Source organism: Canis lupus, chromosome 4, assembly GCF_011100685.1.
Source record: "Canis lupus familiaris isolate Mischka breed German Shepherd chromosome 4, alternate assembly UU_Cfam_GSD_1.0, whole genome shotgun sequence".
NCBI classification, from domain to species: Eukaryota; Metazoa; Chordata; class Mammalia; order Carnivora; family Canidae; genus Canis; species Canis lupus.
In genome coordinates, this window is record NC_049225.1 from 27,581,501 (window position 1) to 27,596,545 (window position 15,045).

Genomic DNA, 15,045 nt, shown 5'->3' on the forward strand with positions numbered 1-15,045 from the left:
TAAACTTGCTTTGCATAACTGACATCGATCACAAGGGCTCTCTCCTACTCTGCAAACTCCTTCCTGCAGTGAGCTATTTATGTCTGGAGCATGCCTTTGGGTTATTTTTCCCCTAGAATCATAAATAACTTTTGGTCCTTCTGCTTATTTGCTGTTGTGCTCAAGGGTTTTATGGTGGTGAAATAAAAATGACAACCACATGCACACTATCATACATATGCAAATATGTGTAAAAAAAAGGGAGGAGACTACAGGGGCAAAGGGGGAAAGTTACTGTTGGAAACACCCACTGGGGAACATGAGTGGCGGATACAGTTTCACACACGGTGGCAGTGGATACACATATCAGAGGCGCTCTTCCTGCACGTACTTCTGTTTGTCTCGGGACTCCCGGGACTTGGGTCGGTTCTGTCGGTTTGCCGTGGACGGGATGGAGTGCACGGAGGAGCTCTTCTTGCTGGAGGACTGGGACGAGTGGGAGGAATGGGAGAGGCTGGCCCGGGACTGGCCGGCGTTGTGGTCAAACTGCATCAAGCAGAAGATCAGGTCTGTCGGCACGAGCTCAAACTCGTAAGGGGGGTTGGTGATGACATACCTGGGCAGGAAAGCAAAGGGGTCACAGGTGAGGATAACTGCGGGCATAGTTCACCTGTCTCTGAACCTATAGGATCCTCTGGTCTTGCAGAGGACCTGGAAGATGGGCTTCTAGCTGGTTCAAGGCCCTAAGTATTATCTTCCAAGCTGATGCTCGGTTCAGGAGGCCAGACACGAGCCCCGGCAGAGATGCAGAATTAGTGCCGGTGATGGGAGAACAAAACCGCGCTTCCTATGGCCTATGAGCCCCTTTCCATTCACTATCAAGTTCACTTCTGATCCTGAGTAGCCCAAATGCATGCAGGAGGTTCATGGACTGTACTGCACCTTTCATTCTAGAGTGTTCTGAACAATCCCAGACACATATCGCAGGGTCTTTGTTTCCCATGATCTCACTTCTTAGTCCTTTCTCACTCTTTACCATTTAGAAAATCAACTCTGGTGGGGATTTTTCTAAATGAAAGAAGAAAAAGGACCTCCCTGCCTCTGTCTATGCTAGCCTTCCTTTAACTGTTCCCAATTCCATCCGGTTAACACCAGACACTTAAAAAAAAAAAAAAAATCACTGTTTCTTCCATAGTAGTACATGTCAAGGTGGGTCCTAAGCCAGACATACCAACATCACCTGGGAACTTAAAATGCAAATTCTTAAGCAACTTCACTCTAGATCTATGGAGTCAGATGCACTGGGGGTGGGGTCCAGTGATTTGTGTTTGGACAAACTGTGCAAGTGATTCTCCAGCCTCGCTAAACTTTGAGAACTCACTGGTTCTCAAAGCAATTCATCTCAACTCTGGCTATACCCTATATCTCTGTGCATTAAAAAATTATCTATGTTTTCAATCTAGACCAACTAAGTCAGAGAAATAAGAATATTTTTACAAAGCTGGTGATTCTGATGTGCAAACAGAGCTGAGAAATATTCAACTCTATAGCATTGTTTCTTGAGGTATATCATGCAAACACACTGGTTTTGGTAATTCTATAATGCACTTTTAATTTGCGGCTGCTATGAATTTATTTTAATGCAATTAGAAAAATATAACTAGTACACATAAACTGCTATTTTTTTCTGCTTAAGGTGATAATACATGATTTTCTCAAAGTAAATATATAAAAGTTTAAAAAGTAAGTCCAGGGATCCCTGGATGGCGCAGCAGTTTGGCGCCTGCCTTTGGCCCAGGGCGCGATCCTGGAGACCTGGGATCGAATCCCACGTCGGGCTCCCGGTGCATGGAGCCTGCTTCTCCCTCTGCCTGTGTCTCTGCCTCTCTCTCTCTCTCTCTCTCTCTGTGACTATCATAAATAAATAAAAATTAAAAAAATAAAAAGTAAGTCCATTAAAATATATTTAGTAAAAATATGGGCATCTAGGATATGGCAAAGGAACCATCTATCTTAAACACTAGCAATATGAAATATCTATTACTACCAACAGAATAATCCCTGCAGCTGGATTTTAGAGGAGACACTCCTATTCAGCAACTAATCTATAAAACTTGAATTCTTTACAGCTTCTATGGGTAATTAAAGAAAAACATCTCCCATGACCTCCAAACTCAGTGTTGGATTTAATGTGGGTAGAGTCATTTGCATGTTGAGAGCATATACATGGACCTCTGCCTGTACAGTGGGGGATAGGAGAGGATATTTCTGTCTCTGCATTTGGGTTGGGTTAGCAGCGTGGAAATATACTCACCTCTTCGTGCATTGGCTGGGGGTGCTGAGGTGAGCATCTCTCAGCCGGTAAATTCCAAAACAAAGCATATTATATGTTTTCAGAGCTTTGCAGAACAGATCACCATAACAACCACCATCCTGGGAGACAAGAAAAGAACAGAGAGCAACACTTTTATTTGTCTGGAAGTAGAGGTCCAGGGGGGAACAGAGCCTTCTCATGAAAGCTTGTTTTGGGGTCTCCTGAATTGGAGGGTCTGTTCCAAAGGACCAAGGATAAAGAAGTCACTGTGATTAACTGCCTCCATCCAATACTGGTAATTTTCAGGGATCAGATAATGATGGGGTTCTCCTCTGGTTCTCTCCAGTTTTCTATCTGTAGCAATGAGAACCCTAAAGAGAGTGTGACTCTCCCTCATTTGAAGTGAGGGTGTAAAGCCCGAAGGTCTCAGATACATGTTTGGCTGAGAAGAAACCAGCTTTGCGAAATGGTGATTATGTTTAGCCCCAGCTCGGCTGTAATCACTGTGATCTGACCGTGTTGTCAAAACTGCTCGAGTGATAATTAAAATCACTGCTAGGAGAAAAGACCCCACCAGGTACTATGGTGACAGACTCTTTCAGGGAAAGGACTGTGTGAAAAGCACAATTTACAGACCTCAGAGATGGCACTGGTGGAAGAGAATGTGTTTCCCCAGGAGGCTGAGAGCTGCAGGCTGAATAAGTGGGATTCACAGTCCCTAATCAGTTCACGGTCACCTTCCAAGGGTCTGGGGCCTGATGTGGAATGTGAAAGCAAATCCGTGCACTTGGAAATGCTGGTTTCATGCAGCCAGGTGAATTCAGGTGGGCGTTAGTACAGGAAGGGCCCTGAAGAATGGCTTCTTTGGGAATAAGAGGCTGCCTTTGTCCTTCCTGTCATTGGAATTTCCACATGTGCATCGTATGACAAAACACAAATGGGGCCAAATCTTACTGATATTTAAAGTCTTTATCCTTTTAAAGTGCATAAGTGCATAAGTCAATGATAGATGAAAGGGGACACTAGCTATGGAAGCCACCTTTCAAAAAAACCCAGTCTAACAAAGGTACTTGCCCATAACCACACCAAAGTATGGTGCAAGTCAACATCAGGGTTTCAGAAGAAATAGAGACAGTGACCCTTTCCCTGGGCAACACTACTGTTTGTGCAATAGCTTTATTGGTTCCCAAGACTTGTGGCTCTCCACCCCTTGAACAGATCTGTGGAGGTGGTAGGGCCATGAATAAGGGTCAAGAGTGCATACTTTTGCTAAAGTACGTGAACCCAGCTGGTGCATGGGGCCCAAAGGGAGGCACTGGTCATACCCTCTGTGGCAGGGAAAGCATGAGGAAGAGTGACTGGGTCCAGCCTCAGAAATGTGAGGGCCTAGATCTGGAATTAGGGACATTAAAGGATCCACATGAGATGCTATTTGTTTGACCAGTGGCTCTAGATGTATGTAACTACCAGTGGTGTTTAAAAACTTCCAAGGCCACAGTCATACCTAGATATAAAAACTTAGAATCCCGGGAATTGGGCATGGCCATCAATGGTTTTTAAAAGCTCCTCATGTGCTATGAACGTGCCTTTCGGGTGAAGTAGCCCTGAGGCATGCCAAGACTGTGTGGAAAGGGGATCCCCACCTTGGTTGCATGCTCTAATCACCTGATGCCTCCTAGCTCATGGTAGGAGTTTCCCAGGGGAGTAAGTCCACAGGCTCTGAAGCCAGCATTCCTGGTGCAAATTCCTGATTGGGACAATCCTCAGTCTTTCTGAGCCTCAGTTTCCTTAGAGTATGTCAAAGGATTGCCATTGGAATAAAAATGAATGACTAGGTAAAGCATAGTGCCTGCTATGCAATAAACCATAAACATCATAGTTATTTTACCACAGAAGACAGAAAAGACAGGTGCCTAGCTCCTCACTGTCCGGCACCCAGTTCACTCAGGCCAAGCTATTCCTAACCAGCGGGTTCTGCTCCATGGACTTACCCCCAAGTCCGCAAAGGGCCCATCCAGTAGCGCTAACTGGGCCACACGGCAGCGGTCCCTATTGGCCAGCGTCTGGGGGGTGCTGTAGCCCCCTCGAAGTGCATTCTCCTCAGCAATCAGAGCCTCCAGCTCTGGTGTGGCCCCTCCGGTCACCAGGGTCCGGATGAGGGTAAGGATATTGTCATTGAAGTATGTCTGGGGAGAGAGTTGGGGGAAAAAAGTCCTTTAAGCAAACACCCTAAAGTCACGACAACAGACATCCAAATTACAACTTTCCTTGGTATCTCCTGTTTAAAGTTTTGGCCTTTCTTTTCAAATAATTTTATGTGGGAAGTGAAAAGACAGCAGCCTCAATTATTCCATTCTTCTCTCTCCTACTTGGTTCTTCCAGGAGAGTCTGACTTTTAAAAACCAATTCAGGGAACTTTCATTAAAGGGCTGAAGTCTAAATGGCTGGTATTTACCATAATTGGTGTTAGTAGGGATGCAAATACTGCTTCCCCTCCTTAAGTCCCACATGTCTACTGAGAGACTTTGGACTTGTGACACAAAATGCAGCCTGCCCAGGCTGCTAATCCAAGTACGACTACCTCTGAGGTCCTGTCAGCCTCTGCCAGGATGCCGCCTTCCCCAAAATGGTAAAACTTCCTTCGGCATTGGAAAGGGATGCCGAGAGTGTCATTAAGGCCACATGTCACCAATTTATTTTATTACGTGCTTTAGATGATAATCTAACTCAGAAGTCTCTATCAATTAAATATGTCAGATAAAATAATGAGGAGGAGGATGTCCTGGTACGTACACTTTTGGTTTTATTTTTTTAAGTGATCTCAATATAGCATATTAGAAAAGTTTCCCTCTGAGGCAAATATAGCATATTAGAGAAGTTTCCCTCTATGTATACATTTGTCTCACACCTGAAACATAACAGACCTGTCAGGAACAAAACAATGGGAGTTTAAAAATATTAATAGGGTGTCAAATAAAAGAGCTCAAAAAGACACTTGTCACCCAGACTAATTTGAGAAAAATCTCAAGTAAGAGTCTATGTTCCATTTTCCAGGGTAAGAAGAAATCAAGCAGGCAAAATGAAATGAAACCAGAGTTTGCCTGTGGCTTCTGAGGGCGTATGGACTTTGGGGAGTCGGTTAGGAAACACAGCTGCATTTCACCCCAGCATTTTCTCAGATAGTTTACCTGGCAAAATGTAGTGGGGAATAAACCAGGTAAGGATGAGTTCTCTCATCCTGTGTAGCCATCACTAGTTCTTTGTCTCAGGGGTTGACTACTCAGTCTAGGCTTTGATCTTCTTAACCGTAAAATAAGCACAGTCATTAAGATCAAGTTCATATGCAAAGAATTCCATGAGAACTTCTGGGACACCTGGGTGGCTCAGTGGTTGAGCAGCTGCCCAAATTGGCTCAGGTTGTGACCCCTGGGTCCTGGGATTGAGTTCTGCATCAGGCTCTCCGCAGGGAGCCTGCTTCTCCCTCTCCCTGTGTCTTTGCCTCTCTCTCTGTGTGTGTCTCTCATAAATAAGTAAATAAAATCTTTAAAAAAAAGGAAAAAAAGAATTCCATGAGGACTTCAGAGTTCAGATGATAGCTGCTCATGGATGAGGCAAGATTCACTTTCCTCATTGAAATACTGGTGAAACACCCAAAGTGATAGAACATTCCAACAGCAAAGGAGACTAGGAATGTTACCGAGAAGGATTCAGACCCTAAGGAGAATGAAGGTATCCTCCACCAGAGCTCAGATGTGCCCTGAGGCACAGAAGCAGCACAAGGACAAGTACTGGACGAACTGCTGCTGGCCTGGACATGGATAAGACTGAGTCAGGCGGTGGATGTAATGCTGGCTTCACCTCTCAGAAGCTGTGTGACCCTGGAAAGTTATTTGTCATTTTTGTGCTTCAGTTTTGTTATCTGTAAAATGTAATAACAGAGTGGTTAAAAGGAAAACAGAACTAACACACTTGAGCCACGTAGAACAGTGCTTGGTGCACAGCAAGTGCTGACAGATACTTCCAGCCTGGTATCAGAGACTCAGAGCTTTTGCTAGGGAGAGGAACAGTCCTCTCATCCTCAGCCTTTCCTTTAAAAAAAAAAAAAAAATCCTTGATGTTTGGGGTGAAGGGTGGGCAAACCAAAGCCATGTATTTCACCCTTGAGTTTGTACTTCTCAGTCTGCCTCCATTGGAAGACCCTGTTTGGACTCAGGAATGACAGGGCAAAGGTCACCAGTACACTGTATCCTGGGATGGGGCAGGAGTAGCGAGAGGAGCCTCTGGAGGTATGTTCCTGTTCTGGGGCACATCTACAAGCATTTCCAACGTTTTCCATTTCCAGATCCTCTTCGCTACAGTCAGATAACACATCATGAGAAGCAGGAGACTCCTCCCTAGCCCTGTGGCACATTAAATATGTGAGTGCTGGGCATGGAAACGTGACAAGGACCTTTGTGCTCTAATTACCCATTTAGATCAAGACCAAGGGGAGGAATTTAACAGCTTGCCAAGTGGGCACAGAATAGTCATGACCTTGTACACTGAACTCTGTTTTTCAGTACAGAGAAATAAAAAGAGCCAGTATAAATATTTTTTATAAGGGAACCATAGTATTTAAGATATAAAGGAAAAGCATCATTTTGCATCATTTTGACTGATTAGTTACTGGAAGAAGTAGAAGAAAAAGTTAGAAGCATCTGTTTTGGAATCAAATAAAATTTTTCAAAATATTGTGTCTATAAGAAGTAAAAGATGAGACTATAAGAAAGCTGACTTCATACAACTCACCCATTTTTTATGCAAGATATTAAAATTAAAATGGATGTGATTAGAGATAACTAAAAGAATCCAATATGCTTTCATGATAAACACATTCAACAAACTAGGAATAAAGGGGAATTTCTTTAGCCTGATAAAGGGCATGTATCAAAAACCCAAAGTTAACAGCAGACTTAGTGAAAGACTGAATGCTTTCCCCTTAGAATCAGCAACAAAACAAGGAAGTCTGCTCTCACCATTTCTATTTCAACACAGCACTGAGGGCTCTAGCCAAGGCTAGAAAGAAATGACTATCCATATCAGAAAGAAAGAAGTACAGAGAACATGATGTTATATATAGAAAATTCTAAGTTATCTATTAAAATTCAATTATAGATATAAATGTGTTCAGCAAGTTTGCAAGTACAAAATCAATATACAAAAATATTATTTATATACCTACACACTTGCAATGAACAATACAAGAATAAAATTAAGAAATTCCTTTTATAATAGCATCACTAAGAAGAACTACTTAAGAAGAGATTTAACCAAGGAAGTACAAGACTGGTACACTTAAAACTACAAAATATTGTTGAAAGATATTAAAGAGAATCTAAATAATAGAAAGGTATCTCATCTTTATGGATTGGAAGTCTTAATATTATTAAGACAGTAGTATTCCCCCAAACAACATACAGATTCAGTACGATCTCTGTCAAAACCCCCAAAACCATATAGACATGGAAAAGCTAATTCCAAAATTCATATGAAGGGTGCCTGAGTGTCTCAGTTGGTTAAGTATCTGCCTTTAGCTCAGGTCATGATCTCAGGGTCCTGGGATCCAGCTCTGTGTTGCACTCCCTGCTGAGCAGAGAGTCTGCTTCTCCCTCTCCCTCCTCTCCTCCCTCTGCTTGTGCTCTCTCTCTCTTTCAAATAAATAAATAAAATCTCTTAAAAAATAAAAACAAAATAAAATTCATATAAAATTGCAAGCCCAGGGTAGCCCAGGTGGCTCAGTGGTTTAGTGCTGCCTTCAGTCCAGGGTGTGATCCTGGAGACCCGGGATCAAGTCCCATGTTGGGCTCCCTGCATGGGGCCTGCTTCTCTCTCTGCCTGTGTCTCTGCCTCTCTCTCTCTCTCTGTGTCTTTCATGAAAAAATAAAATCTAAAAAAAAATTGCAGGCACTCCAAATAACCCAGCAATCTAAAATAGATGAAGTTGGAGGACTCATACTTCTTGATGTCAAAACACACTACAATGCTACTATAATCAAGACAGTGTAATATTGACATAAGGACAGACATGGAACTGAACTGACAGTCCAGAAAGAAACTCATATGCATTTGGTCAATTGATTTTGGCAAGGGTGCCAAGATCATTCCATAGAGAAAGAAGATAGTCTCTTAAACAAATGAAGCTATAATTCTTAGACTTCTACATTCAGAAGAATAAAGTTGGACCCCTACCTCACACCATATGCAAAAATTAATTCAAAATAGATCAAAGATCTAAATGTAAGAGCTAAAACTATGAAACAGGAGAAAACATAGGGTAAATTGTCATAACCTTTGATTTGAAAATGGATTCTTAAATATGATACACAAAGCAACCCCCTTTATATCTGATAAAGTCTAGTATCCAGAATATATACGTATAATATACATATATAGTCTTCTTTTTATTTATTTATTCATGAGAGACACAGAGAGAGAGAGAGAGAGAGAGAGAGAAAGAGAGGCAGAGACACAGGCAGAGGGAGAAGCAGGCTCCATACCGAGAGCCCGATGTGAGACTCGATCCTGGGTCTCCAGGATCATGCTCCAGGCCAAAGGCAGTGCTAAACCGCTGAGCCACCCAGGCTGCCCCATATATAATCTTATGTAAGATTTTATATATATCTTTTATATACATATATAAAATCTTACAACCCAACAACATAAATACAAATAACCCAGTTTTAAAAATGGACAAAAAACTTAAATCAACATCTCTCAAAAAAAAAAGATATACAAATGGCCAACAAAATAAAAAGAAAATGAAAAGATGCCTGACATCACTAGTTATCAGGAAAATGCAAATTAAAAAACCATGATGAGATACCTCTTCACACTCACTAGGATGGCTACAATCAAAAAGACAAATCATAAGAGTTGATGAGGATGTAGAGAAATTGCACCATAACACTCTGCTGGTGGGAATATAAAATGATACCACCACTTCAAGAAACAGTTTAGCAGTTCCTTATACGGTTAGACAGAGATATATAACTCAGCAATTCTACTTCTATATATAGATCCAAGAAAAACTAAAAGAAATTATGTCCATATGAAAACTTCTATACAGATGTTTATAGCAACATTATTCATAATAGCTAAAAATGGAAATAGTCCAAATGTCTATCACCTAATGTATTCATAAATAAAATGTGCTATATCTATGCATGAATATTATTCAGCTATACAAATATTATTCATACCACAAAAAGGTATGAAGTACTAATATGTGTTCCAACATGAATGAACCTTGAAAACATTATGTTAAGTGAAATAAGTCAGTCACAAGAGACTACATATTGTATGATTCCACTTTTATGAAATGTCTAGAAGAGGCAAATCTATAAATATAGGTGGTAGATTAATAGTTGCATAAGGCTGAGGGAGGGAGATGGAGGTTAGTGGGAGTTGCCAAAAGGTATGGAAGGTTTTTTTTTTTTGAGGCAATAAGAATGTTCTAAAATTGACTGTGGTGATGGTTGTACATACTTGTGATCATGCTAAAAATTGCAGGATTGAACACTTCAAGTGGGAGAATTGCATGATTATTAATTATATCTCAGTAAATGTTTTAAAACAAAAGAGAAATCGTTAAAAGGTAACTAAACTTATAATGGCCAGACTTTTACCCATTAAGAAGCAATAGTTAACAATAGTGTATTGGACACTGAAAAATTTAGGTGGGTAGATCTCATGTGAAGTGTTCTTACCAAAACAACAAAAAAAAGGGGCACTATGTTATAGAACTAAAAATCACATATACACAAAATCAGTGATGTGGAAGTAAAAGTAAGAAGTTGGCTGAAACTACATGGAAAAATATGTAGAGTGGTTTCTTCCTTTCTTTCTTTCTTTCTTTCTTTCTTTCTTTCTTTCTTTCTTTCTTTCTTTCTTTCTTTCTTTTCTTTCTTTCTTTCTTTCTTTCTTTCTTCTTTCTTTCTGTCTTTTATGAGAAGGCTGGTAGATATTGAAGAAAGACAACAGAAGTCAAATTGATAAATAGCAAGTGTTCACAAGTTAATGCTATAAACAAAATTTGAGCAGGTAAAAATGAATAAGGAAGCAAGGAAACAAATGAGCACAACCTGCCCTGAGCTGAATGATGTACCAAGGATGTGGATTGAAATGGCTCACCAAGTAAGTGCTGCCAACATTTAAATCTGTACCAGGTGAATATTTAAATATAAAATATTAAATGAAGACAAAATATGGCCTAACACAAGGCTGTAAGGGAAAAAAAGTACAAGATCAGGTTAGCCAGAGACTTCTCTAGAAGATTTAAGAACAATATCAACTGAGTTTTGAGAGGACACATTTATTCCGATAATTCTAACGTGCATCTAGGTTACCAATCATTTGTGAAGGCAATAGAAATATTTTTAAAAAAACAGAAATATTTTTGAATCTCTGTGTACCTAAGTATTTATTGATTTACTTCATTAAAAAAAATACTCAGGAACAGAAATTGGTGTCCTTGAGGTCATTTTAAACTTTTAGAAATTAATAAATGAGCAAATTTTTAAAAATATTGGAGAAATATACCAAAACATGGAGTTTAAGAGATGGTTGTATATTTTACTACTAAACTAAATGCAAATGTCAGAAGTAATTCTTGAAATAAAAAAATGACACAAAATTATTTGTTAATAGTAATATTAATTTATTTTTAGAAGTCAGATAAATGAGGTAGGAGAGAGAAGGATGATATAAAGGCATGTAAATTCCTCCATCTTATAGAATGGCGACTCAAGAACTAAATTTTTCTAGATAATAATGCTTAAAAAATATACTTTCAAACATATTTATAGAATGGTAAACACTAAATGGAATAAAAAATAGAATATAGTTTACACATCACTAGAGAAAATAAGCATACAAAAATATAGCCTGTATACCCAAAGATGGATACTAAAAGACACAATTATAGAGGCATATATAAAGTGTAATGCAAAATTATAGCATTATATGTTAATAACTAAACATAAATGAGCTAAGGGATTTTATTCAATCGCAAAGGTTCTTAGACTTATTCAAAAGCCAAAATGAAACTCAGACTCTGATATTTTCAGAGAGAAATAGGAAAAAGCAAAACAAAACAGGCATAGAAAACTATATTTCAAGGGAAAAAATTTAAATATTACATTAAGCAAGTTAGCTTTGTATTGATAGTTAAAATTTACAATAAAGATATAACCTATTTATGCACAAAATAATACAACTGAAATATAGAAAGTAAAACTAATTAGCAATGAGCATAAAATAAATGTGCTGAGGGTGATATGTAAAATATCACTGTGTTTCTAGCTACCATAGCTTAAACAGACCAAACTATGCGAAAATTAAGGATATAATAAAAGAGATTTAGTAGATGTGTGCTAAACTTTGCAACATTTTTAGATAGCTTTCAAACAATAATTACCAAAAAATAATCAATGGCTCAAAGTATAAGCTCAAGGTATAAGCTCTAGAGTGCATTTAGAAAATTAAGATAATAGTAGAAATAGAATAAATATCCCAACATCTCTAAGTTTAAAAGAAGGGTATTCTAAAACCTAACTGCAGGTCAAGATGGAAATCAAACTTAGAATATAGAGTATTTAAGAATTAACTATTTGAAAAATGGCATATAAAAATGTCATGGATTGAGGCCAAAGCTACAGAAACAAATTCAGAGCCTTAAATGATTTTCTTATTAAGCACAAAAGAATCTCAATAAATAATGCTAAGCATTAAAAGAATTGTCTTTTATTGTTCTTTTTTATCTTAGAAAAGCAGAGGGATGCAATAATAAAGTATCAATTAATGAAATCACAAAAGGATATTTATTGAATTGACAAATACAAGAAATAATTCTTCAAAAAAAATGAACGAGATTGTGACAAACATAACTAAAAAATAAAATTAGAAATAAGAAAGAGAATATAGTGTCCTATGTGTTTAAGAATTAACACTCCTATTCTGGAAGCTCTCTTTAATATCATAGTTCCTGGTCATGCATAAGAACAGATACTGTTGTTCAAGGGAAAGCAAAGTAATCATTATCCACAGACATAGAAGATAATTAGGAAAAAATAAAAAAAGAAAAATGTCATGTTCCTTAACAGGTAAAGTGGATGTTATAATGTCATATTTTCTGGTAAAAGATTTTTATGTTTGATATATGCCTAATCACGGATGCAACTGGACTTTTGAATTTATTTTGTTATTTTATTTTAATTAATTAATTAATTAATTAATGTATAGCATGTTCAAGTGGGGGGTGGGGGTGGCAGATGGGCAGAGAGACTCTACACAAGCTCCATGCTTAGCCCAGAGCCAGACATGGGGCTCCACAAGGGGCTCTATCTCATGATCCTGAGACAAAGACCTGAACCAAAATCAAGTCAGGAAGCTTAACTGACTGAGCCACCCAGGTGCCCCTCAACTGGACCTTTTTTTTTTTTTTCTCAAGTGGACTTTTAAAAAACTTGATACAAATATGCTAAATTTCCTCCGTAAACAGTTTATGAAATTGTCCTTCCAGGCTCCCAGGTACTATCATAAATACTAGATATTTCATAACTAAACATTGTAGACAATAGTAAAAATGAGAGAAGCTCAACCAGAATAGATTCCTGAGAACAATAGTGGAGTAGTTCTTTGTAAAATACAGGACTTGGCAAATCTGGCCCTTGGGCCAAATCCAGCCTGCCACTTGCCATCTTAAATAAATTTTTATCGGGATGCAGACATACTCATTTGTTTATAAATAGGTTTTTGTGCTATAATGACGGAAGTTAAGTACTTTCAATGGAGTCTGTATGGCTCTCAAAAAACTAAAATATTCACCATTTGGCCCTTTACAAAAAAAGTTTGCTGATCTGTTCTTTCATATGATAAGGAAAGCATCATACACCATAGGGAAAAAAATGTTTATTCTACAAATGATTTAGGGGTAACTGGCTATCTGGAAAAAATTCTTCAACAATATGGTAATGATTAAATAAATCATGATACACTTATATTACTTACATTGTCCAGATATTAATATTATGTTTTCAGAGAATATTTAATGGCACTGTAACAATTATATGATATAATAAAATATGCAAAAAGGCAAGATCCAAAAAATAACATGATATAAAATTCATGTTAAAAGTGCAGAGCTAAAAAAAAGAAAAAGTGCAGAACTCAGCTGATATAGGTTTATTTTTGTGAAAATAATTATACTTAATACCCCAAAATTTTACTTGGTGATTAACTCTTGATGATAGACTTCTGATTGATTTCAATTTTTTCCTATAATTTTATTTATTTTCTATATTTTTTGACTGAAGATATATTTATATTAAATTTCTAAAAAAGGAAATGAATGAAATTCATATAATTCAGTAGCAAACACCACACACACCCAAGTACCATTCAAAATGGGCCAAGGAACTGAATAGACTTTTTTCCAAAGAAGATGATCAAATGGCCAACAGGTACATGAAAAGGTGCTCAACATCACTAATCATCGGGGAAATGCAAATCAAAACCACAATGAACTATTACCTCATACCTGCTAATTATGACCATTGTCAAAAAGGCAAGAAATAATACATGTTGATGGGGATGAGGAGAAAAGGAAACCACTGTGCACTGTGGTAGGGAATGTAAATTGGTGCAGCCACTATGGAAAACAGTATGATTGTTCCTCAAAAATTACAAATAGAACTACGATATCATCCAGTAATTCCCCTTCTTGGTATGTCTGAAGGACACAAAATCACTCTCTCAAAGATACAGCTGCACTCCCATGCTCACTGCAGAACTTTTTACAATAGCCAAGAGTTGCAAACAACTTAAGTGCCCATTGACAGAGGAGTGGATAAAGAAAATGTGGTATACATATACAATGGAATACTACCCAGCCATAAAAAGAAGGAAATCCTGCCATTTGCAACAACAGGGATGAATCCTGAAAGCATTCTGTTAAGTGAAATAAGTCCAGGAGAGAAATATGAATATTGTATAATCTCACTTATATGTGAAACCTAAAAGCAAACAAACAAACAAAACACACACACACACACAAAACAAAAAAACCCTGATCCTACAGTAACAGAGAAGAGATTGGTGGTTGCCAGGGGCTTGGATGTTGGGCATGGAGCAAACAAGTGGTTAAAGGATACCAGCTTCCAGTTATAAGATGAATCAGTTCTGAAGATGTAATGTATGGCAGGGTGAGTGCAGTTAACAATACTGCATTATATACTTAAAAGTTGCTAAGAGATTTTAAAAGTCCTCTCTCTCTCTCTCTCTCTCTCTCTCACACACACACACACACACACACACACACAAATGCAGCTATTTGAGGTGATGAATGTGCCAACTAACCCTACTGCGGCAATCATTTCTTAATATATACATATACCAAATCATTACACTATATACCTTAAATGTACATAGTGTTATAAGTCAATTATATCTCAATAAAACTCAGCCAAAGAAAGGAAGCAAGTGTTATAAAATAGTTAGAGGCAAAAAAATAAAATAAAATAAAATGTAGCCACAAAGAACCTGATGAGAATATAGCTGAATATTTAAGTGATCTCAGGATACCTGATAATTCTCTTGGTCAGCAGATACTTTTTAAGCATAAAAACTATAGAATAATTCACAAAACAAAATATGCATTTACATGATCACATACAAATTAAAAGGTTATATACTTTGAAACTATCATGAACACAATT

At 38.0% G+C, this 15,045-nt stretch overlaps 1 protein-coding gene across 1 annotated transcript in view; it reads right to left on the minus strand.

Annotated features, from left to right (window-relative positions):
* Positions 1-15,045, minus strand: part of KCNMA1 (potassium calcium-activated channel subfamily M alpha 1) — a 711,483-nt gene that overhangs the window by 9,913 nt on the left and 686,525 nt on the right. Inside the window, 3 exon segments of the mRNA NM_001003300.2 lie at positions 371-595; positions 2,294-2,412; positions 4,285-4,479. Of these exon segments, the coding sequence (NP_001003300.2) occupies positions 371-595; positions 2,294-2,412; positions 4,285-4,479 (539 nt within the window).